This window comes from Oncorhynchus nerka, linkage group LG9a (assembly GCF_034236695.1).
Source record: "Oncorhynchus nerka isolate Pitt River linkage group LG9a, Oner_Uvic_2.0, whole genome shotgun sequence".
Taxonomy (NCBI): domain Eukaryota; kingdom Metazoa; phylum Chordata; class Actinopteri; order Salmoniformes; family Salmonidae; genus Oncorhynchus; species Oncorhynchus nerka.
Genome location: NC_088404.1, coordinates 26,803,238 through 26,828,798, shown reverse-complemented (window position 1 = coordinate 26,828,798; position 25,561 = coordinate 26,803,238). Strand labels below are relative to the sequence as shown.

Here is a 25,561-nt window from a genome sequence, read left to right as displayed (position 1 = left end):
ACAGGCAGTTAACCCACTGTTCCTAGGCCGTCATTGAAAATAAGAATTTGTTCTTAACTGACTTGCCTAGTAAAATAAAGGTAAAAACACTAAGGTGGTAACCTGCCTAAATGACTACCGACCCGTAGCACTCACGTCTGTAGCCATGAAGTGCTTTGAAAGGCTGGTCATGGCTCACATCAACACCATTATCCCAGAAACCCTAGACCCACTCCAATTTGCATACCGCCCTAACAGATCCACAGATGACGCAATCTCTATTGCACTCCACACTGCCCTTTCCCAACTGGACATGTTCCGACGAGACAGCTTATATGGAGGAGGTCAGAGACCTGTCTGTGTGGTGCCAGGATAACAACCTCTCCCTCAATATGATCAAGACAAAGGAGATGATTGTGGATTACTGGAAAAGGAGGACTGAACATGGACATTCTCATCGACAGGACTGTAGCAAAACAGGTTGAGAGCTTCATCTTCCTTGATGTCCACATTACGAACAAACTAACATGGTCCATGCACACCAAGACAGTCATGAAGAGGGCACGACGAAACCTAGTGGGTATAGGGTCTAGGGTCCCCCTCAGGACACTGAAAACATTTGGCATGGGTCCTCAGATCCTGAAAAGGTTCTACAGCGGCACCATCAAGACCATCCTGACTGGTTGCATCACTGCCTGGTATGGCAAATGCTCGGCCTCTGACCGAAAGGCACTACAGAGGGTAGTGCGTACGGCCCAGTACATCACTGCAACCAAGCTTCCTGCCATCCAGGACCTCTACACCAGCCGGTGTCAGAAGAAGGCCCTAAAAATTGTCAAAGTCTCCAGCCACCATAGTCATAGACTGTTCTCTCTGCTACTGCATGGCAGCTACTTTCCCCAAGCCATAAGACTCCTGAACATCTAATCAAATGCCGCCCCCTCCCCCCCCCCCCAAGGTGGACTCCAATCAAGTTGTAGAAACATCTCAAGGATGATCAATGGAAACAGGATGCACCTGACCTCAACTTCGTGTCTGAATACTTATGTAGATAAGGAATTTCAGTTTTTTATAAATGTGCAATTTTTTGTTGTTGATAAAAACCTGTTTTCACTTCGTCATTTTGGGGCTTAGTTTGTAGATTGCTGAGTTTTTATTTTCACAGAAAATATCCAAGGCATGTCATGCTCGCTATGACTAGAGCCCCCTCAAATAATTCCAGTGAATAGCAATGGGCTGGAAAATGAACAGTCGGTTTTATTCAATGAACAGTACAATTTGGAAATTCTCCATGTAAATTCTATAAAATCAACTTGGATTAGTAAGAATCAATGGGGTATCTCACTGTAGAATAGTGTTTCCTTCATTTTTTTAAATCTGAGATTCTATTCATACAGTACATTCAGTGCAACCAAATTATTGTTAAATTGTGCTCTAGGTCATGTACACTGTGCTCATGATCATGCAATGCCTGCAGATTTAAATTGTTAGCAATAATACTGTACATTTGAAGTTTGATTTCAGTTAACAGTCTGAGTTGATAAATGAAAAACTTTTGAGATGATGAGCCTTACAGCTCGCTGTGCTTAATCTTCTCTTGAACCAAATGCACTTTCTCAGGGAGGATCTTTGTCATGAAGGTGAAGCGGTCCCTCTTCAGGTGTTGACCAGGTACCTGCTCCAGCCCTATCCCCAGGTAATCTCCTTCTGGTCCGTACTGTGGCCACTGTACCAGGCCGACCCCGTTGGGAGACCTAAACATAGTGAAGTTAATAACATATAACTGTTACCTATTATTGTTGTTTAAACAATGTGTTTTAAAAACATAGAACAAGCTCCTACCCTGTACGAGCAAAGTTGCCCCAGTAACTCATCATGATTCCGCTTAACTGTTCATCTTCCTCTGTACATGAGGCTGAAAGAAAAAAATTCAGAGTTAGTAAACTCAGCAAAACAATAAACGTCCCTTTTTCAGAACCCTGTCTTTCAAAGATAATTATTCTAAATCCAAATAACTTCACAGATCTTCATTGTAAAGGGTTTAAACACTGTTTCCCATGCTTGTTCAATGAACCATAAACAATTAATGAACATGCACCTGTGGAAATGTTGTTAAGACACTAACAGCTTACAGACGGTAGGCAATTAAGGTCACAGTTATGAAAACTTAGGACACTAAAGAGGCCTTTAGGATCGCTACATCCGAAAATCACACCCTTGGGACAGGTACAGGATGGCAACAACAATGGCTTGAGTTATACCAGGAACGCACAATCTCTCCATCGGTGCTCAGACTGTCCGCAATAGGCTGAGAGAGGTTGGACTGAGAGCTTGTCGGCCTGTTGTAAGGCAGGTCCTCACCAGACATCACCGGCAACAACGTCGCCTATGGGCACAAACCCACCGTCGCTGTACCAGACAGGACTGGCAAAAAGTGCTCATCATTGAAGAGTCGCGGTTTTGTCTCACCAGGGGTGATCGTCGGATTCGCGTTTATCGTCAAAGGAATGAGTGTTACACTGAGGCCTGTATTCTGGAGCGGGATCGATTTGGAGATAAGGGTCCGTCATGGTCTGGGGCGGTGTGTCACAGCATCATTGGACTGAGCTTGTTGTCATTGCAGGCAATCTCAACGCTGTGCGTTACAGGGAAGACATCCTCCTCCCTCATGTGGTACCCTTCCTGCAGGCTCATCCTGACATGACCATCCAGCATGACAATGCCACCAGCCATACTGCTCGTTCCATGTGTGATTTCCTGCAAGACAGGAATGTCAGTGTTCTGCCATGGCCAGCAAAGAGCCCAAATCTCTATCCCATTGAGCACGTCTGGGACCTGTTGGATCGGAGAATGAGAGCTAGGGCCATTCCCCCCAGAAATGTCCAGGAACTTGCAGGTGCTTTGGTGGAAGAGTGGGGTAACATCTCACAGCAAGAACTGGCAAATCTGGTGCAGTGCATGAGGAGGAGATGCACTGGTGGCCACACCAGACGACACTGACTGTTACTTTTGAATTTGACCCCTCCTTTGTTCAGGGACACATTATTCCATTTATGTTAGCTGGTTGAAAACTGTTTTCTGCCCCTCCCAAAAGATAGAATTTGTAGATAATTGGCCCTCTTTCTGGGACTCACCCACAAACAGGACCAAGCCTGACCTGCTGAGGAGTGACGGACTCCATCCTAGCTGGAGGGGTGCTCTCATCTTATCTACCAACATAGACAGGGCTCTAACTCCTCTAGCTCCACAATGAAATAGGGTGCAGGCCAGGCAGCAGGCTATTAGCCAGCCTGCCAGCATAGTGGAGTCTGCCACTAGCATAGTCAGTGTAGTCAGCTCAGCTATCACCATTGAGACCGTGTCTGTGCCTCGACCTAGGTTGGGCAAAACTAAACATGGCGGTGTTCGCCTTAGCAATCTCACTAGGATAAAGACCACCTCCATTCCTGTCATTACTGAAAGAGATCATGATACCTCACTTCTCAAAATAGGGCTACTTAATGTTAGATCCCTTACTTCAAAGGCAATTATAGTCAATGAACTAATCACTGATCATAATCTTGATGTGATTGGCCTGACTGAAACATGGCTTAAGCCTGATGAATTTACTGTGTTAAATGAGGCCTCACCTCCTGGCTACACTAGTGAGCATATCCCCGTGCATCCCGCAAAGGCGGAGGTGTTGCTAACATTTACGATAGCAAATTTCAATTTACAAAAAAAAAAAGACGTTTTCGTCTTTTGAGCTTCTAGTCATGAAATCTATGCAGCCTACTCAATCACTTTTTATAGCTACTGTTTACAGGCCTCCTGGGCCATATACAGCGTTTCTCACTGAGTTCCCTGAATTCCTATCGGACCTTGTAGTCATTGCAGATAATATTCTAATCTTTGGTGACTTTAATATTCACATGGAAAAGTCCACAGACCCACTCCAAAAGGCTTTCGGAGCCATCATCGACTCAGTGGGTTTTGTCCAACATGTCTCTGGACCCACTCACTGTCACAGTCATACGCTGGACCTAGTTTTGTCCCATGGAATAAATGTTGTGGATCTTAATGTTTTTCCTCATAATCCTGGACTATCGGACCACCATTTTATTACGTTTGCAATTGCAACAAATAATCTGCTCAGACCCCAACCAAGGAACATCAAAAGTCGTGCTATAAATTCACAGACAACACAAAGATTCCTTGATGCCCTTCCAGACTCCCTCTGCCTACCCAAGGACGCCAGAGGACAAAAATCCGTTAACCACCTAACTGAGTATCTCAATTTAACCTTGCGCAATACCCTAGATGCAGTTGCACCCTAAAAACTAAAAAAATGTCTCATAAGAAACTAGCTCCCTGGTACACAGAAAATACCCGAGCTCTGAAGCAAGCTTCCAGAAAATTGGAACGGAAATGGCGCCACACCAAACTGGAAGTCTTCCGACTAGCTTGGAAGGACGGTACCGTGCAGTACCGAAGAGCCCTTACTGCTGCTCGATCATCCTATTTTTCTAACTTAATTGAGGAAAATAAGAACAATCCGAAATTCCTTTTGATACTGTCGCAAAGCTAACTAAAAAGCAGCATTCCCCAAGAGAGGATGACTTTCACTTTAGCAGTGATAAATTCATGAACTTCTTTGAGGAAAAGATTATGATTATTAGAAAGCAAATTACGGACTCCTCTTTAAACCTGCGTATTCCTCCAAACCTCAGTTGTCCTGAGTCTGCACAACTCTGCCAGGACCTAGGATCAAGAGAGACGCTCAAGTCTTTTAGTACTATATCTCTTGACACAATGATGAAAATAATCATGGCCTCTAAACCTTCAAGCTGCATACTGGACCCTATTCCAACTAAACTACTGAAAGAGCTGCTTCCTGTGCTTGGCCCTCCTATGTTGAACATAATAAACGGCTCTCTATCCACTGGATGTGTACCAAACTCACTAAAAGTGGCAGTAATAAAGCCTCTCTTGAAAAAAGCCAAACCTTGACCCAGAAAATATAAAAACTATCGGCCTATATCGAATCTTCCATTCCTCTCAAAAATTTTAGAGAAGGCTGTTGCGCAGCAACTCACTGCCTTCCTGAAGACAAACAATGTATACGAAATGCTTCAGTCTGGTTTTAGACCCCATCATAGCACTGAGACGGCACTTGTGAAGGTGGTAAATGACATTTTAATGGCAACGGACCGAGGCTCTGCATCTGTCCTCGTGCTCCTAGACCTTAGTGCTGCTTTTGATACCATCGATCACCACATTCTTTTGGAGAGATTGGAAACCCAAATTGGTCTACACGGACATGTTCTGGCCTGGTTTAGATCTTATCTGTCGGAAAGATATCAGTTTGTCTCTGTGAATGGTTTGTCCTCTGACAAATCAACTGTAAATTTCGGTGTTCCTCAAGGTTCTGTTTTAGGACCACTATTGTTTTCACTATATATTTTACCTCTTGGGGATGTTATTCGAAAACATAATGTAAACTTTCACTGCTATGCGGATGACACACAGCTGTACATTTCAATGAAACATGGTGAAGCCCCAAAATTGCCCTCGCTAGAAGCATGTGTTTCAGACATAAGGAAGTGGATGGCTGCAAACTTTCTACTATTAAACTCGGACAAAACAGAGATGCTTGTTCTAGGTCCCAAGAAACAAAGAGATCTTCTGTTGAATCTGACAATTAATCTTAATGGTTGTACAGTCGTCTCAAATAAAACTGTGAAGGACCTCGGCGTTACTCTGGACCCTGATCTCTCTTTTGAAGAACATATCAAGACCATTTCGAGGACAGCTTTTTCCATCTACGTAACATTGCAAAAATCAGAAACTTTCTGTCCAAAAATGATGCAGAAAAATTAATCCATGCTTTTGTCACTTCTAGGTTAGACTACTGCAATGCTCTATTTTCCGGCTACCCGGATAAAGCACTAAATAAACTTCAGTTAGTGCTGAATACGGCTGCTAGAATCCTGACTAGAACCAAAAAATGTGATCATATTACTCCAGTGCTAGCCTCTCTACACTGGCTTCCTGTCAAAGCAAGGGCTGATTTCAAGGTTTTACTGCTAACCTACAAAGCATTACATGGGCTTGCTCCTACCTATCTCTCTGATTTGGTCCTGCCGTACATACCTACACGTACGCTACGGTCACAAGACGCAGGCCTCCTAATTGTCCCTAGAATTTCTAAGCAAACAGCTGGAGGCAGGGCTTTCTCCTATAGAGCTCCATTTTTATGGAACGGTCTGCCTACCCATGTCAGAGACGCAAACTCGGTCTCAACCTTTAAGTCTTTACTGAAGACTCATCTCTTCAGTGGGTCATATGATTGAGTGTAGTCTGGCCCAGGAGTGGGAAGGTGAACGGAAAGGCTCTGGAGCAACGAACCGCCCTTGCTGTCTCTGCCTGGCCGATTCCCTCTTTCCACTGGGATTCTCTGCCTCTACCCTGTTACGGGGCTGAGTCACTGGCTTACTGGGGCTCTCTCATGCCGTCCCTGGGGGTGCGTCACCTGGGTGGGTTGATTCACTGTTGTGGTCGGCCTGTCTGGGTTGGCGCCCCCCTTGGGTTGAGCTGTGGCGGAGATCTTTGTGGGCTATACTCGGCCTTGTCTCAGGATGGTAAGTTGGTGGTTGAAGATATCCCTCTAGTGGTGTGGGGGCTGTGCTTTGGCAAAGTGGGTGGGGTTATATCCTTCCTGTTTGGCCCTGTCCGGGGGTGTCCTCGGATGGGGCCACAGTGTCTCCTGACCCCTCCTGTCTCAGCCTCCAGTATTTATGCTGCATTAGTTTATGTGTCGGGGGCTAGGGTCAGTTTGTTATATCTGGAGTACTTCTCCTGTCCTATTCGGTGTCCTGTGTGAATCTAAGTGTCGTTCTCTAATTCTCTCCTTCTCTCTTTCTTTCTCTCTCTCGGAGGACCTGAGCCCTAGGACCATGCCCCAGGACTACCTGACATGATGACTCCTTGCTGTCCCCAGTCCACCTGGCCATGCTGCTGCTCCAGTTTCAACTGTTCTGCCTTACTATTATTCAACCATGCTGGTCATTTATGAACATTTGAACATCTTGGCCACGTTCTGTTATATCTCCACCCGGCACAGCCAGAAGAGGACTGGCCACCCCACATATGCTCTCTCTAATTCTCTCTTTCTTTCTCTCTCTCGGAGGACCTGAGCCCTAGGACCGTGCCCCAGGACTACCTGACATGATGACTCCTTGCTGTCCCCAGTCCACCTGACTGTGCTGCTGCTCCAGTTTCAACTGTTCTGCCTTATTATTATTCGACCATGCTGGTCATTTATGAACATTTGAACATCTTGGTCATGTTCTGTTATAATCTCTACCCGGCACAGCCAGAAGAGGACTGGCCACCCCACATAGCCTGGTTCCTCTCTAGGTTTCTTCCTAGGTTTTGGCCTTTCTAGGGAGTTTTTCCTAGCCACCGTGCTTTTACACCTGCATTGTTTGCTGTTTGGGGTTTTAGGCTGGGTTTCTGTACAGCACTTTGAGATATCAGCTGATGTACGAAGGGCTATATAAATAAATTTGATTTGATTTGATTTGATGTTAGTCACATGTCTGTGTAACTTGTTCAGTTTATGTCTCAGTTGTTGAAACTTATGTTCATACAAATATTTACACGTTAAGTTTGCTGAAAATAAACGCAGTTGACAGTGAGAGGACGTTTATTTTCTTGCTGAGTTTATCTAGTTAGTGGTGAGTGCTTGTGACATAGACTACATGACCAAAACTATGTGGACACCTGTTCGCCAAATATCTCATTCCAAAATCATGGGCATTAATATGTAGTTGGTCTCCCCTTTGCTGCTACAAACAGCGTCCACTCTTCTGGGAAAGCTTTCCACTAGATGTTGGAAAATTGCTGAGGGGACTTGCTTCCATTCAGCCACAAGAGCATTAGTGAGGTCGGCACTGATTTTGGGCGATTATGCCTGGCTCGCAGTCAATTAATCCAAAAGGTGTTCAATGGGGTTGAGGCCAGTATTCTGTGCAGGCCAGTCAAGTTCTTCCACACCAATCTCGACAAACCATTTCTGTATGGACCTCGCTTTGTGCACAGGGGCATTGCAATGTTGAATCAGGAAAGGGCCATCCCCAAACTGTTGCCACAAAGTAGGAAGCACAGAATCGTCTAGAATGTCATTGTATGCTGTAGTGTTAAGATTTCCCTTCACTTGAACTAAGGGGCCTAGAATTGAAAAATAGCCTCAAACCATTATTCCTCCTCCACCAAACTTTACAGTTAGCACTATGAATTCGGGATCCGCCAAACCCAGATTCGTCCGTCGGACTGCCAGATAGTGAAGGGTCATTCATCACTCCAGAGAATGCATTTCCACTGCTCCAGAGTCCAATAGCGGCGAGCTTTACACCACTCCAGCCGACACTTGGCATTGTGCATGTCTTAGGCTGCTCGGCCATGGAAACAATTTCATGAAGCTGCTTCCAGAGGCAGTTTGGAACTCGGTAGTGAGTATTGTAACCGAGGACAGATGCTTTTTTACGCACTTCAGCACTCGGCAGTCCTGTTCTGTAAGCTTGTGTGTCCTACCACGGTTGCTCCTAGACGTTTCCACTTCACAAAAACAGCTCTTACAGTTGACCGGGGCAACTCTAGCAGGGCAGAAATTTGACAAACTGACTTGTTGGAAAGGTGGCATCCTATGACGGTGCCGTGTTGAAAGTCACTGAGCTCTTCCGTATGGCCGTCCTACTGCCAATGTGAGGTCTGCACAACGCATCACCGGGGGCAAACTACCTGCCCTCCAGGACACCTACACCACCCGATGTTACAGGAAGGCCATAAAGATCATCAAGGACATCAACCACCCGAACCACTGCCTGTTCACCCCGCTATCATCCAGAAGGCGAGGTCAGTACAGGTGCATCAAAGCTGGGACCGAGAGACTGAAAAACAGCTTCTATCTCAAGGCCATCAGACTGTTAAACAGCCACCACTAACATTGAGTGGCTGCTGCCAACACACTGTCATTGACACTGACCCAACTCCAGCCACTTTAATAATGGGAATTGATGGGAAATTATGTAAATATATCACTAGCCACTTTAAACAATGCTACCTTATATAATGTTACTTAACCTACATTATTCATCTCATATGCATATGTATATACTGTACTCTAGATCATCGACTGCATTCTTATGTCACTAGCCACTTTAACTATGCCACTTTGTTTACTTTGTCTACATACTCATCTCATATGTATATACTGTACTCGATACCATCTACTGTATGCTGCTCTGTACCATCACTCATTCATATATCCTTATGTACATATTCCTTATCCCCTTACACTGTGTATAAGACAGTAGTTTTGGAATTGTTAGTTAGATTACTTGTTGGTTATCACTGCATTGTCGGAACTAGAAGCACAAGCATTTCGCTACACTCGCATTAACATCTGCTAACCATGTGTATGTGACAAATAAAATTTGATTTGATTTGATCTATATGGAGATTGCATGGCTGTGTGCTCAATTTGAGATACCTGTCAGCAACGGGTGTGGCTGAAATAGCTGAATCCACAAATTTGAAGGAGTGTCCACATACTTTTGTATATATAGTGTACATTATAAATGGCAAAGATCAGGGGTATTGCAGGTAGAGTTGGTAGAGTATTTCTTTACCATCAACTGTAACATGTGATGTTGTGAAGCAGTATCCAAAAACAAACATAAGCTCATCTCCATGGTCAGACCCAACGAAACTCGGCCTCATCTTCTTAAGCATGCTGGGAGTTTGCTGGAACTCATACAGGTACATAGGCACACCTGCATCTGTTGTGTGGGATAAGACAATAACAATTATGGAAAGATTGCACACAACCATCTCGACAAACTAAGAACATTGATGAAACATAACTGCAAGCAGCCATGACAGGGTTTCGAACTATGGCCCCACAATCAAGAGAAATTGGACACATCACTCTAGGATGAGCTGCTTCTGTACTCTTACCATGCATGCATATGAATATCAGAATTCAAAATCTAACAGATCATGCAATATGCTTTTGATGTACAGGTTACTGCCAAAATAAAGGAAACACTTGAGTAAATGAGTGACACAAAGTATATTGAATGCAGATGCTTCCAAACAGGTGTGGTTCCTGAGTTTATTAACATCCCGTCAAGCTTAGGGTCATGTATCAAAATGTCCAGTTGGCCGTTCTTTTGGCTACCATGGCTAGATTTTGAAAGAAGGGTCTCACAGGAGCATAGGGGGGTTTAAAGTGTGTGTGTGTCTCAGTCACCAGATCTCAACCCAATTAAACAGCGGCGCCTAAGACAGCGTTTTCAAACAAAACGATGATGGAATTTTTCGTGGAGGAATCCTTCCATTAGAGTTCCAGACATTTGTAGAATCTATGCCAAGGCGCATTGAAGCTGTTCTGGTGGCTTGTGATGGCCCAACACGTTATTAAGTCACTTTACGTTGGTGTTTCCTTTATTGCTGCAGTTACCTGTATTTTGGACAATTTTTTATGATGTTGAGTACTTTAAACATCTTCTTCTCCAGAACTACTGGACCAATTGGTACCAAATTTGGTATATAGCTTCTATAGAAGCACATCATAATTGTTCTTTCCTGTCCCGACAGCGCCATCATAAGGTCAAACCTAGACTCACATGAAAAATGGAATCACCGGGTCAAATAGATCAAGAGATATAGCACCGCTGTATGGTGGATCTCAATGTGCGTGCTTATGTTGAGTCTTAATAGTGTGTATCAAGTTTTGATACAATACAAATATTTGTGTCTGATTTATATGCATTTATGTGCCAGACAACATCCTTGTTAATGTTTATTGGCAAGTAGCGGCCATGTTGTTAGACTAACCTTGGTCCATAGATGCTATATATCAAGTTTCGTGCAGATCGGTCATTTGGTGCCAGAGTATTAGCGTTAAGTGTTTAAAAAAAATTCAACATGGCGGAAACTCCATCATATTGGGTTCTTGAGGCAAATTTGTTTCATGTTATGAGACGGATCAATGTACCAAATTTCAGGACTCTAGGTCACACTGGGTAAGGGCTTGACCTTTCAAAAATGTGCATTTTCTTCTTTTTTTACCCCTTTTTTCTCCCCAATTTCGTGGTATCCATTTGGTAGTAGTTACAATCTTGTCTCATCGCTGCAACTCCCGTATGGACTTGGGAGAGGCGAAGGTCGAGAGCCATGCGTCCTCCGAAATACAACCCAACCTAGCCGCACTGCTTCTAGTTGACACAACGCACATCCAACCCGGAAGCCAGCTGCACCAATGTGTCGGAGGAAACACCATACACCTGGCGACCTGGTCAGCGTGCACTGCGTCCGGTCCGCCACAGGAGTCGCTGGTGTGCGATGAAGGAATATTCCTGCCGGCCAAACCCTCCCTAACCCGGACGACGCTGGGCCAATTGTGCGTCGCCCCATGGAGCTCCCGGTCGTGGCCCGCTGCGACAGAGCCTGGGTTCGAACCCAGAATCTCTGGTGGCACAGCTAGCACCACGATGCAGTACCTAAGACCACTGCGCCACCCGGGAGTCCCCCCCCCCCCCCCCCCAAACAAAAGTGAATTTTCAATTGCTTGTTATAGCGCCACCATGTGGCCAATTGGCATGGCATTGCGTGAGAGGGTTGTGGCCCATGACTCTTTACCATCATGCAGGGTTGCATCCTCCTAGGCCTTATTATCTCACAGGAATTTGTATTTTTTCACCAAATTAATTAATAACAATCAACGGCAACAAATACAATAGGGTTTCACCCAGCTTAGCTCCTTGAACCTCTAATAATTAATTGATTAAAAAGGGAAATTCAGGATTTTCCAACTTGATTTACAAGAGTTTCACTACGCCCGCAATAACATTTGCTAAATATGTCTATGTGACCAATAAAAATTTATTTGAATTTGATGTCAGATGGAGTTGATTTGGTCATGATGAAATTTAGAATATTGGACGGATCCCCCTATCCCCCATTGATTTTATCTAGCAGTGACTGAAGTTAGTTTAAATTTGTAGCGGCTTGGATTAGAATTTCTCCTGGCCCATTGACTACTTTCAGGATGAGGAAACATCTACATCCACTTTAATGTCCTTGACTCCTGAGCTTACCTCTGTGGAAGCCTGCTGTTTTAAGAGCAGGAATGGTAAACAAAGCATCCCCAACCAGCTCAATGAACCCATCACGGTTTTTAATCCGATCTCCAGAGGTTCCCAGGTATTCATCTGCTATCAGCTCAGTTATCCACTGATCCTTAGGCTGAATGAGACAAAGGCCATTCAGCGTAGCCACATCATGCATTTTAATCAGTAATGAGGCATTTCATCTGAGCAATTTCTTGGCAGGTGTGACTGCATATATTTACATCAGGGTAACATAATGCCAAAAGAGGCATGACCTGCTCCCGGTCTATTCCATCCACCCAACCAGGAGGTGCCATCATCTAGGGAGTACAAGGAGTACAACATTCAACCATTGCAATTGGAAAATGAAAATCAAGTCAGTGACACTTTGTCACTCTTAAAGGGATAGTTCTGGATTTTTGCAATGAGGCCTTTTATCTACTTCCCCAAATTCAGATGAACTCGTCGATACCATTTTTATGCATCTCTATGCAGTTTGAAAGAAGTTGCTAATTAGCTCTAGTCAATGACTGGAAGTCTATGGGAACAGCTAACATGCTAGTTAGAATTTACTTGCGAAACTACCTTTATGTACCTTCATATTGGATGCAGATACATAAAATGGTATCCACGAGTTCATCTGGCTCTAGGGAAGTAGATAAAGGGCATTGCAAAAATCCCAAACTATCCCTTTAAACATGTGTCGCTCAATGTAACGACATTGTATTAACATTTTACACAGTACGAGTGGAACGTTTTTTGTTATTACAAAAGTGAAAGTGACTTTCCCCTCATACCACTTGTATATTAATAAAAACATTACTACATTCCTATGCATTTGAAAAACAATTGCTAAAGAATGATATAACATGTTAATATGGCCTAAAGCTGTTACTATAGTTGATGAAACCGTCCCTAATTAGCAGAAAGAACAACTTTCTGTTGTTAACTTAATGTTGTTAACTTAAAGTGTTATCCAAGTCACATCCAATATTCAGTTGTTATGCATATTAAAATACATGTTCAAAGCTGACTTACGTTCGCCAGTAGCCAACCTTCATCAGTATTGGTGCCCGTCAGAAACGGCACCTTGTGCATCTCGTGGTTATGGAAAGTCTCAGTCAACAACTTGGGCAGGAAATGCCCACCAACAGTCACACCTATTCGCAACATTTGGTTCTTTAAAAAGACAAATGTTGAGAACATAATTATTCAGGGGCTGCGAGATAAAAATTGCATTCAAGCAGTATGCCTCTGGGGAAAGTTTAAGCTCAGTACTCGCTCACAAATATGGCTCGCTGGAAAACACTGTAGGCTATGTTGGGCCGGCTTTAGCCTTTTGGATGCCCTAAACAAGATTTGGTTGTGGGACTTCACACCTTGTGGCAAAATATGTTGGTGGCCCCCCTCTTGATGGTGGAGATAAATATTTTATTTTTAAAGTACATTTCCAGCAATTCTACACATTATGCCATAAGGTGTAGAGAAAATACTGCAGTTTTAAAGCACAATTTCTGCAATTCTACCCATTTTGCCATGGGGTGGAGAGAAAACATTGTAATTTTAGAACAGTCAAGCAAATATATTCATTTTGCCATGGGTCAAAGAGAAAAAATGTAGATTTACAGCAAATTTTCTGCAATTCTACCCATTTTGCCATTGGGTGGAAATCCATTTTTGCAGTTTTAAAGCTAATTTCCTGCAATTCTACACATTTTGTAATGACTTATGCCATGTTAATGTGATATCTGAGTGAAAATGACTAACAAAATCCTTTCCGATATTCGGCCATGATTACTACAAGTTTAGAAAACTGGCTAGACTAACTACTAATCTAAAAATGTTAAGAGAAAATGGCACCTGGTGTATTCTACTATTCTTACTCTCAATAGTAAGCAGAGACCCCGACTGAGTTACAAAAAAGAAAAAGCTAATATAACTAAGCCTAAAAGTTTGTTGTGGCTTTTATATCAGAGAACAGTGCTCAAATAATTCTGGTGTCCAGGACATCTCACCTGTTTATGAACATTAACTATGTCATCAGCAGTCAACTTCTCAACACAGTCTGCAATCTGCTCTGTGTTGCTGCTGTTACAGCCCAAAATGGTTGCCACCATCTATGACACAAACAAAATAATCACCTGCCATGGTTGTGATGAAAAATAGGAAATTGATGGTGTGATGTATACCTATGACAGTGTTTACCTTTTTTTTGTGGCGAGAAAGAGTTTGAAAATACCTGGGCCACAGACAGGGGGTCGGAATGTATGATAGCGTCCATAGCTGCAGTACCACTCTCAGCTATCGCACGATGGAACAGACCAGCAGACAACGGTGAATGAAGCTAGCGAAAAATAAAACATGTTTAGAGCCTGTTCAACAGCACAAACAATCTGTGTGTGTATGTGTGTGTGTGCGCTTCTGTGTAGGTGCATTTCTGTGTGTGTGTGTGTGTGTGCGCTTATGTATGTTTGTGCGTGTGTGTGTGCGCGCGTGTGCCCTCACCAGTAACGATACACTCACTCCACCAGCAGACTCTCCAAATATGGTGACCGACTTGGAGTCGCCCCCAAAGTTGTGGATGTGCTCCTGGACCCACCGCAAGGCTTCCACCTGGTCAAGTAGTCCCATGTTCCCTGGGGCATACTTGTCTCCTGTGCTGTATGGAAGAGATGGGAAACTTAAGTCAAATAATGTCTTCAACATAGACCCAAAACAGGTGAAATAGACATCAAATACACTCATTAACTATGTCACCAAAACTTTACAATGTTGATCAGTGGTGGAAAAAGTACCCAATTGTTATACTTGAGTAAAAGTAAAGATACCTTAATAGAAAATGACTCAAGTGAAAGTCACCCAGTAAAACCCTACTTGAGTAAAAGTTCAAAAGTATTTGGTTTTGAATATACTTAAGTATCAAAAGTAAATGTAATTGCTAAAATATACTTAAGTATTAAAAGTAGAATTATAAATAATTTCAAATTCCTTATATTAAGCAAACCAGATGGCACAGTTTTTATTTATTTTTGTATTTACAGATAGACAGGGGCACACTCCAACACTCAGACATAATTTACAAACAAAGCATTTGTGTTTAGTGACTCAGTCAGATCAGATACAGTAGATATGACCAGGGATATTCTCTTTAAGTGCGTGAATTAGACCCTTTTCCTGTCCTGTTAAGCATTCCAAATGTAATTAGTACTTTTGAGTGTTAGGGAAAATGTAAAAGTAAAGTCAAAGTAAAAGTTGTCAAAAATATAAATAGCAAAGTACAGATACCCCAAAAACGACTTATGTAGTACTTTAAAGTATTTTTACTTAAGTACTTTACACCACTGGTGTTGATCCTGAAAACCCATTGGTCATTAAGAATGAAAGCCTATCCAACTGACATACAAGAGACAAAATTCACAAATTCTAAAGCACAAGAGCAGAGTCATGTCTTAAGTATAAAACTAACAGTGAATCAATGATTCATGCCTTCTGAGAGTGCTATAAAGTCAAAAAATTATCGGCAGAGGTAGATTTCTCTTTTAAAGGTGTGGTGCCAAATGTTTGTCAATGACGGCTACAGAAAAGTTGGTTCCAATTGTGTGTGGTTCAGTAATGGTTCAGTCTTACCTGAAGAACCCCAGCAGTCCCAAACGGTATTGGATCACCACCACAACCACATCCTGGTATGCAGCCAAAGCAGAACCATCATATGTTGATGCAGAACCCATGGTGAATCCGCCACCATGGATCCAAACCATGACCTGAGAAACACAAGCAATACATGCTGATCATCTACATCTGCATTGCTCACTTTTGGGGGTTTTAGGCTGGGTTTCTGTATAAGCACTTCATGACATCTGCTGATGTAAAAAGGTCTCAATAAATACATTTGATTGATTGAATGACAATCAAAAAAATAATTATTAGATTGGAAAATTAGTCTAGCAGCCAGCTATCTAAATTTGTAGCAATCATGGTTGAATTACCAACTGGGTTGCACCCATTGATTTTGTTAGTCACCCTCACTCATATAGTATATTCAAAACTATGAACATTTCTCTCCACCCCATGGCAAAATGAGTAGAATTGCATGAAACGAATTGCTAAATCTTCTTTTCGCTGTCAAGAGTATTTTGCTAAGCAAGATGGAGGTGCCCCTCAACAAACTTTTGCTTAGGGCCCCAAAATACTAGCGGCAGTTCTGACTGCATGTATGGGTATGGATGAGGGTGGGGGAAGTTTATGACCCCCATAAATACCTTTCCCCTTTTCCTCTCTCCACTCTACCGATGTGACTATTGAAAATCCCTTTGTTAACAGGGAGAGTCTGGTGACATCAAAAGATGGGAAACAGAACCATATTTCGGTTGGTACTTAAGGAATATGAGATCAGTTGTTGTCTGAGACATTATTACTAATGGCAGGATGACATAAACTGTATCTTGGAAAGTCGACACATTCTAGTTATCAGACTCACATGGAATGCAATTTGTGCAATTTAAATGTTTAAATATGAAACTATTTGTGAAAAGATTAAATGTAATTTTAGCTTCTTAATGAGAGAACGGTTTGTCAGAAGAACACCACTCTGCTCACTCAGAGGCCCCGCCCATATGAACAGACACTGGGTGTAAACTATGAAACACGGCCCTCTCTCCCAATCCTATATACAGTGCCTTGCGAAAGTATTCGGCCCCCTTGAACTTTGCGACCTTTTGCCACATTTCAGGCTTCAAACATAAAGATATAAAACTGTATTTTTTTGTGAAGAATCAACAACAAGTGGGACACAATCATGAAGTGGAACGACATTTATTGGATATTTCAAACTTTTTTAACAAATCAAAAACTGAAAAATTGGGCGTGCAAAATTATTCAGCCCCTTTACTTTCAGTGCAGCAAACTCTCTCCAGAAGTTCAGTGAGGATCTCTGAATGATCCAATGTTGACCTAAATGACTAATGATGATAAATACAATCCACCTGTGTGTAATCAAGTCTCCGTATAAATGCACCTGCACTGTGATAGTCTCAGAGGTCCGTTAAAAGCGCAGAGAGCATCATGAAGAACAAGGAACACACCAGGCAGGTCCGAGATACTGTTGTGAAGAAGTTTAAAGCCGGATTTGGATACAAAAAGATTTCCCAAGCTTTAAACATCCCAAGGAGCACTGTGCAAGCGATAATATTGAAATGGAAGGAGTATCAGACCACTGCAAATCTACCAAGACCTGGCCGTCCCTCTAAACTTTCAGCTCATACAAGGAGAAGACTGATCAGAGATGCAGCCAAGAGGCCCATGATCACTCTGGATGAACTGCAGAGATCTACAGCTGAGGTGGGAGACTCTGTCCATAGGACAACAATCAGTCGTATATTGCACAAATCTGGCCTTTATGGAAGAGTGGCAAGAAGAAAGCCATTTCTTAAAGATATCCATAAAAAGTGTCGTTTAAAGTTTGCCACAAGCCACCTGGGAGACACACCAAACATGTGGAAGAAGGTGCTCTGGTCAGATGAAACCAAAATTGAACTTTTTGGCAACAATGCAAAACGTTATGTTTGGCGTAAAAGCAACACAGCTCATCACCCTGAACACACCATCCCCACTGTCAAACATGGTGGATGGCAGCATCATGGTTTGGGCCTGCTTTTCTTCAGCAGGGACAGGGAAGATGGTTAAAATTGATGGGAAGATGGATGGGGCCAAATACAGGACCATTCTGGAAGAAAACCTGATGGAGTCTGCAAAAGACCTGAGACTGGGACGGAGATTTGTCTTCCAACAAGACAATGATCCAAAACATAAAGCAAAATCTACAATGGAATGGTTCAAAAATAAATATATCCAGGTGTTAGAATGGCCAAGTCAAAGTCCAGACCTGAATCCAATCGAGAAGCTGTGGAAAGAACTGAAAACTTCTGTTCACAAATGCTCTCCATCCATCCTCACTGAGCTCGAGCTGTTTTGCAAGGAGGAATGGGAAAAAATTTCAGTCTCTCGATGTGCAAAACTGATAGAGACATACCCCAAGCGACTTACAGCTGTAATCGCAGCAAAAGGTGGCGCTACAAAGTATTAACTTAAGGGGGCTGAATAATTTTGCACGCCCAATTTTTCAGTTTTTGATTTGTTAAAAAAGTTTGAAATATCCAATAAATGTCGTTCCACTTCATGATTGTGTCTCACTTGTTGTTGATTCTTCACAAAAAAATACAGTTTTATATCTTTATGTTTGAAGCCTGAAATGTGGCAAAAGGTCGCAAAATTCGAGGGGGCCGAATACTTTCGCAAGGCACTGTAAGCCCCTTGACGAAAATGTAACTTTCTGTTCCGAGGACGTTAGGGCTACGGTCCTATGTTAAAAGGGCTCAGATAATAACCTGTTCCAAGGACGTATGGACTTGAGATCCCCACGTTGAAAGGACAAAGACCATCTACAGAACTAAGCCAACCTTAGAGAACCTAACAAAATTAGCATCAAATTTCAATGTGAAGGTGACAACCTACACGCCGGAAGGATGAATTTCGACTATACCAGCCAGAATATAGCATGGGCATATAGCATGGCAACTTGGTAGGAACTTTGAACTCTTATTCACTAAAGAAGTGATACCTCCTAGCCGTCGCGTTAGCGGAGCATCTGTAGACGTGGGCTCGGAGAGGACGGACAGAGTATATTTTCTACCACAACACGACGGTACTACCAAGTATCCATTCTACCAACAGACATTCTTCAAAGGACAACCCGGCATCTCATCTATGACCAACCGATCGAAGTGCAGCTCAGAGTAAATATTTATTGCATTTTCCTTTTTCAAATGGGTGGTAATTTAGAATGCATAAGATACTGTATTTACAATAGAGTAGCTGCCTACGGCCCGATAGAGACATAGCTTCTCCCTTTGTTCCTCAGTCTTCCCGCTCTTTCATTCAAAATCCCACCCCCTTTCTTTGTGTAACCAGCTGTCATATCTGTTCTGTCCGCTAAGGACGTTTTCCTTTATGACATCATTTGTAATCAACATTCTGTGTATATGTAATTCTGTGTGATTATTTAGGTATTTAGTAAATAAATAATTAAACCAAATTTTGTATTGCTGATTCAACTTGTTAGCCAGGGTTTGTGAAGAATTTACAACTTTCAGATGAGACTAAACAAGGTGACGATTAAATATTGACTGCTATTGATGTAAAAGATTACTAGGTCTTTAAGAGGTTATTCGGAAGATAACAGCTCTATAAACATTATTTTGTGGTGCCCCAACTTTTTTTTCTAGTTAATTACATTCACCTGATTAGCTTAATCAGGTAATATGAATTACAGAGAAACTATTTTATAGAATAGCATGTCATATAACTTAATCCGGCATAGCCAAAGACATGACAAGGGTAAGCAGACCCCCCAGCCACTGCGGCCCCTCATGATAAGTTCCGATTTACTTGTGGCCCCCAGCCCCATCAAAGTTGCCCATCTATGGCCTAGTTGAATCCTGTGTGGTAGTGCATGGCTAGAACAAATATGTGCACCTCTTTGGGTACCCAGGACCAAGACTTGATAACTTGAGAAGTTATAATCTGTGTGTGTCTGCTATTAAACTTACAGGAAGCTTGGTATTCTCAGCAGGTTTAGCCGGGGTGTATATGTTGAGGTAAAGACAATCTTCTGACACTGCTGGGATTTCCACTTTGATTGACCAGTTGGACTCAAAGTCTACTGTACGCTGTCTGTCTTGAAGACACCTGTAAAACACGGAACACCTTTTAATATCCAAGTTTCACCAGGTCTGTGCGCATTGTATAAGCCAGGTAGTGGTTTTCACATTCTGCTTGCCTCACTGTGTACATTGACTGTGCTTGATTTGTTGATTTTTCAAATTATTTACTGATTATTGATCTAACCTTTCTTCAACCAAGAACTTCCTTGAGATTAATTGTTTGTTCATGACCTTGCTGATCTTACATGAGAGGCTGCTGGGTGGCGTCCCTTACTCTCTCCCATCCCTCCACAGGCTGGGGCGGGGTCAGTCTCAGTGGGCCAACAGGTGGTTTGGCAAACGGCACACCCAGGTAGGCCTGTACCACAGTCTCCTTCCCCTTTACACTCACATACTGCCCTCTCAGACCCCCCAGTTTGGTCTGGACCACCGGCCCAGTTTTTGGCCTGTTGAGAAATCCCCAGTTGACATTGCTTTACAAGAACTCTGAATGATGTTCTTCAGTGGACAATGACAATGTCGGAGGTAAGGATACATTCAGAAAACACACAACAAATATAACAAAACATGCATTGGATTGCAACTACAAGGACAGAGAAAGCAGGGAAGGCCATAAAACAACTAGAAATGCTCCACTTTACAAGAACAAAAGCCTTAGGTTGAAAATGGTAGGCTTAAGAGCCCTGGTGGATGCCCTAAGAACCTAAGGGGACCAAGAGAATTAAGTCAAGTATGTCAAGTAGTCACTGTTTTAACTCAAGGAATTTCATCAATCAAATGTTTCATTCCAGTAAGGAAATGGTATCTGTTTGGATCAGGGGTAATGAAAGGGAATAAAAGGAGTACACCCTTGTCCAAAACAAAGGCCCCAGCTCTTGACACCTTGAAGTTTTTCCCCACACATAAATTATACCGATGCGATTACAAATCGGATGAAGAGGAAGTACTGGATGAAATGGCATCCGACAAGGTCAGATTGCTCAAAACTCTAAATCACAAAAAAGATATGGTACTCAGTTGTCCCACGTCTCCCTGATATACAGTGCATTTGGAGAGTATTCAGACCTCTTGACTTTTTCCCCATTTTGTTACATTACAGTTGTATTCTAAAATGGATTAAAACCTACACACAATAACCCATAATGACAATGCAAAGAACAGGTTGACATTTTTGCACATTTATAAAAAAGAAAACATAAAAAATATCACATTTACATAAGTATTCAGACCCTTTACTCAGTACTTTGTTGAAGCACCTTTGGCAGCGATTACAGCCTCAAGTCTTGGCTTTGACGCTACAAGCTTGGCACACCTGTATTTTCTCCTATTCGTCTCTGCAGAGTTGGATGGGGAGCGTCGCTGCACAGCTATTTTCAGGTCTTTTCAGAGATGTTCGATCGGGTTAAAATCCAGGCTCTGGCTGGGCCACTCAAGGACATTCAGAGACTTGTCCCGAGGCCACTCCTGCGTTGTCTTGGCTGTGTGCTTAGGGTCATTGTCCTGTTGGAATGTGAACATTCACCCCAGTCTGAGGTCCTGAGTGCTGTGGAACAGGTTTTCATCAATATCTCTCTGAGCTCTAGCAAAATTCATTTGACCTCATGGCTTGGTTTTTGCTCTGACATGCACTGTCAATTGTGGGATCTTATATAGACAGGTGTGTCTTTCCAAATCATGTCCAATCACCTGAATTTACCACAGGTGGTCTCCAATCAAGTTGTAGAAACATCTCAAGAATGATCAATGGAAACAGGATTTACTTGGGCTCAATTTCGAGTCTCATAGCAAAGGGTCTGAATACTTATGTAAATAAGGTATTTCTCTACCAAACTTTTTTTAAAACCTGTTTTCGCTTTGTCATTTTGAGGTATTGTGTGTAGATTGATGAGGACATTTTTTTATTTAATGCATTTTAGAATAAGGTTGTAACATAACAACAGGTGGAAAAAGGGAAGGGGTCTGAATACTTTCCGAATCCACCGTAAATTAACATAAATAAAAGAATGGCACCCTACAGATCACTTTGCTCCATCTTCTCTCGACCCAAACGTAGTTTCTCAGGAACAGTCTGTGTCAGGAAGGTGAAGCGGTCCCTCTTCAGGTGTTGACCAGGTACCTGCTCCAGCCCTATCCCCAGGTAATGTCCTTCTAGTCCATACTGTGGCCACTGAACCAGGCCGGCCCCATTAGGAGACCTACACATACACACACACACACACACACACGTAAATAATACTCTGTTCCTAAAAATGAATTTGGTTCTACAGATACAGTGGCAGCAAAATATATTAGCACCCTTACACTTTTCTTAAATAGTTCCATAGTTCTTGTCAAATAAGTTAGAATTTGAAAAAAATAATTGTGACGTTTTGGAGTTGGACCCAGGTGCAGAGAATGGACCAGATGAGGAATCAATGGTTTAGGATAAACGTAAATACTTTACTGAAAATAAGGTAACAGAAGGATCACAGTAATACTGAAAAAACAACAAAGGAGAGACTCACCGATGAAGAGAAGACACTCACCGATGCCCCCAACAGAGAGCAGAAGGTCTTCCAATACCATGAGACAAACTGGGTCCCCGATCTGAGACAATGTCCTGGGGAAGTCTGTGTAGTCGAAAGACATGGATAATCATGAGATCAGCGGTCTCCTTCGCTGATGGCAACGTGGGTAAGGCGATGAAATGGGCTGCCTTGGAGAACCGATCGACGACCACCAGGATAGTTGTAAGCCCTTGAGATGGAGGTAGCCCAGTGATAAAATCTCCCGACAGATGAGACCAGGGCCGGCTGGGGATGGGCAGAGGTTGGAGCAACCCGGCTGGTCACTGACGTGAAGACTTGCTTTGGGCACAGATGGAACAGGTCGCAACAAAGGATCTCACATCCTCATTGATGTTGGGCCAGCAGTATTTCCGCCTCAAGAACTCTAGTGTCCAATTAACCCCTGGATGCCCAGTTAATTTAGAGGAGTGTCCCCATTGTAGTACTCAGGACTGGGCTGAGTGCGGAATGTAAAGTCTGTTAGTGGTTCCCCCGCCGGGGTCAGATTCTCAGGTCTGGGCTTGTCGGACCGTGGTCTCAATACTCCATATCACAGGGGCGACAATGCATAAGCTGGGGATGATGGACTCAGTGTCCCTCTCCTTGTTAGAGACATCATGTTGGCAGGACAGGGCGTCTGCTTTCTGATTCTTGGATCCCGGGTGATAGGCTAGTGAGAAATCAAACCTGTTAAAAAACAGAGCCCACCTAGTCTGGCGAGCGTTCAACCTCTTGGCTTCTTGAATGGAGATCAAGTTCTTATGGTCCGTGCAGATCACAAAAGGATGAGGTGCCCCCTCCAACCAGTGTCTCCACCCCTCAAGGGCCCACTTAACTGCCAAGAGCTCCCGGTTGCCTACATAGTAGTTGCGTTCCGCTGGCGAGAACCGTTCGGAGAGAAAGGGTCATGGTTGCAGTTCCTTGTCCTCCTAGTTCTGCTGTGAAAGGACCGCCCCCACTCTGGTGTCCGAGGCGTGCACCTCTACCACAAAGGGACAGTCGGATCAGGATGAACGAGGATGGGTCCAGAGGTGAAACATTCCTTGAGCTCCATGAATGCCCTGTCAGCCTCGGGGTCCAGCGAAAACGGGTCTGGGACTTACGGGTTAGGACCTTGAGAGGCGCTGCCACCGCACCAAAGTTGTGTATAAAATGCCTGTAAAAATAGGCAAACCTGAGGAACCGCTGGACCTGCTTGAGTGAGATGGCAGGGGACCAGTCGGCGGCCGCCTCAATCTTAACGGGATCTATTTGGATGCCTGCAGTAGAGATAATGTGACCCAGGAAGGAAACTTGGGATATGTGGAACTCATGCTTCTGTATCTTGACATATAGTTGACTCTGCAGGAGGCATCTCAGGACTTGGCGAACATGCAGTATGTGTTCCAGAAGGGTCTTGGAGAAGATCAGGATCTTATCGAGGTAAACAAAAACAAACCGATTCAACATATCCCTAAGAGTGTCATTGACCAATGCTTGAAAGACTGCCGGTGAGTTTGATAATCCGAAGGGCATGACTAAATACTCATAGTGACCACTAGGGGTGATTCTCACCAGATTGTAAGCGTTCTGGAGGTCCAGTTTGGTGAAGAATTGGGCCAATTGGGCCAACTCCAAGGCAGCGGACATCAGGGGTAGGGGGTAACGATTCTTGATTGTAATTGTGGCCCCTGGCCTCTTATTGAAGGCCTCCCGGAGGTCGAAGTATTCAGGAGGGAGAGAGGAGAAGTCTTAGTCTTCAATGGATGCAGGAGAACACAGTGAGGCTGTTGGTGGAGGTCTGAGACATTTAGTCTTGGCAGTCCTTACCCCAGTCTAGTAGGTGACCCGTGGACCAGGAAAATAGTGGGTTATGTAGCGTTAGCCAGGGGGTACCCTAGGATAAGGGGGTTCTTGGAAGCCGTTATCAAAAGAAAACTAAGAGTCTCTGAGTGTTTCACCCCAACTTGCAGTAGAATGGACTCTGATATTCTACCTGGCCGGAGCCAATGGGGCGTCCATTGAGGGCTCTGCAGAGGGATGGGACATTTCACTCAGGAGATTTGTAATTCGAAGTCTTGATCAAGGAAGTTATCTGTGACCCCGGAGTCCACGAAAGCTTGAATCTGTTGCTGACGGTTGTCCCAGTGGAGGATTGCAGAAAGTAACAGACGGTGACTGGGTAACCGGGAAGTAATTCAACAGCTAGTCAGGGTCTCCCCTTGTCCTGGCGAGCCCTGGCGTTTCCTGTCAGCTCTGGGCATGTAGCACGGAGTTGACCGCGACCTCTGCAGTAGAGGCAGCAGCCTTCGTGCACGCACCTGTCATGCTCTTGTGTGCTCAGGCATTTGCGTCCCAGTTGCATTGGCTCGGCAGGTAGCTTAGTGGTTAGAGCTTTGGGCCAGTAACTGAAATGTTGCGGGATCGAATCCCTGAGCTGACAAGGTACAAATCTGTTATTCTGCCCCTGAGCAAGACAGTTAACCCACTATTCCCCGGGCACTGAGGATGTGGATATCAATTATGGCAGCCCCCCGCACTTCTCTGATTCAGAGGAGTTGGGTTAAATGCGGAACACACATTTCAGTTGAAGGCATTCAGTTGAACAACTTTCCCTTTCCTCAATGCTGAGTCCGGGGGGGCAGCCACTGGTCTGGCCCCTTGGCGGAGTCTGAACAGTCGGCTTGCTGCTTCTCTTCCGCCGACTCGGTGGTTGAAGACTTGACGCAGCTCAGCAGTTAAGGCTAATATGGAGCTGCAGGATGGTGGTTGCTGTTCCCACACGGCCGTTGCTCATGGCAGGGCCCTGCCCGAGAGCAGAGAGAGGATGTAGGCAATCATGGCCCGATCAGTATGGAACAAGGAGGACTGTAGCTCGAACACCAGAGAGCACTGAGTGAGGAAACTCTTACATCTTCCTGGGTGGCCGTCATACTGCTCAGGGGCTGGGATCCCGGTGCAGGTTCCTTGGAGGAACTACCGCAACGCCTGTAGCACTGGGCGATGAGACTTGGGCATTGGCTCCTCCTGGGTTGGGGGTGTGCCGTGGACGGAAGGAATCGGTGAGTGCCCGGAGGGTCTCAGAGATCTGGGAGAGTTGTTCTTGTTGTCTTCTCAACAGTGCTCCTTGGTGGGTTATGACCTCTTTAATATGGTTGATATCCACTGGGTCCATGTTGGAGCA

At 43.8% G+C, this 25,561-nt stretch overlaps 1 protein-coding gene across 2 annotated transcripts in view; it reads right to left on the bottom strand.

Annotated features, from left to right (window-relative positions):
- Positions 1–1,213: 1,213 nt before the first annotated feature.
- ces2b (carboxylesterase 2b) overlaps positions 1,214–25,561 on the bottom strand; it is a 46,858-nt gene continuing 22,510 nt past the window's right edge. Inside the window, exons 13-25 of one of the 2 annotated variants that reach the window (XM_029667784.2) lie at positions 21,868–22,047; positions 20,098–20,298; positions 19,739–19,877; positions 15,762–15,895; positions 14,640–14,793; positions 14,374–14,478; positions 14,150–14,251; positions 13,173–13,313; positions 12,377–12,454; positions 12,123–12,270; positions 9,651–9,800; positions 1,822–1,894; positions 1,214–1,733 (exon numbers count right to left, since the gene is read on the bottom strand). In XM_029667784.2, coding sequence (XP_029523644.2) covers positions 1,550–1,733; positions 1,822–1,894; positions 9,651–9,800; positions 12,123–12,270; positions 12,377–12,454; positions 13,173–13,313; positions 14,150–14,251; positions 14,374–14,478; positions 14,640–14,793; positions 15,762–15,895; positions 19,739–19,877; positions 20,098–20,298; positions 21,868–22,047 — 1,789 coding nt within the window. In that variant the 3' untranslated portion in view covers positions 1,214–1,549. The remainder of the gene's footprint in view (positions 1,734–1,821; positions 1,895–9,650; positions 9,801–12,122; positions 12,271–12,376; positions 12,455–13,172; positions 13,314–14,149; positions 14,252–14,373; positions 14,479–14,639; positions 14,794–15,761; positions 15,896–19,738; positions 19,878–20,097; positions 20,299–21,867; positions 22,048–25,561) is intronic. The other variant, XM_029667785.2, reaches the window with a different exon arrangement.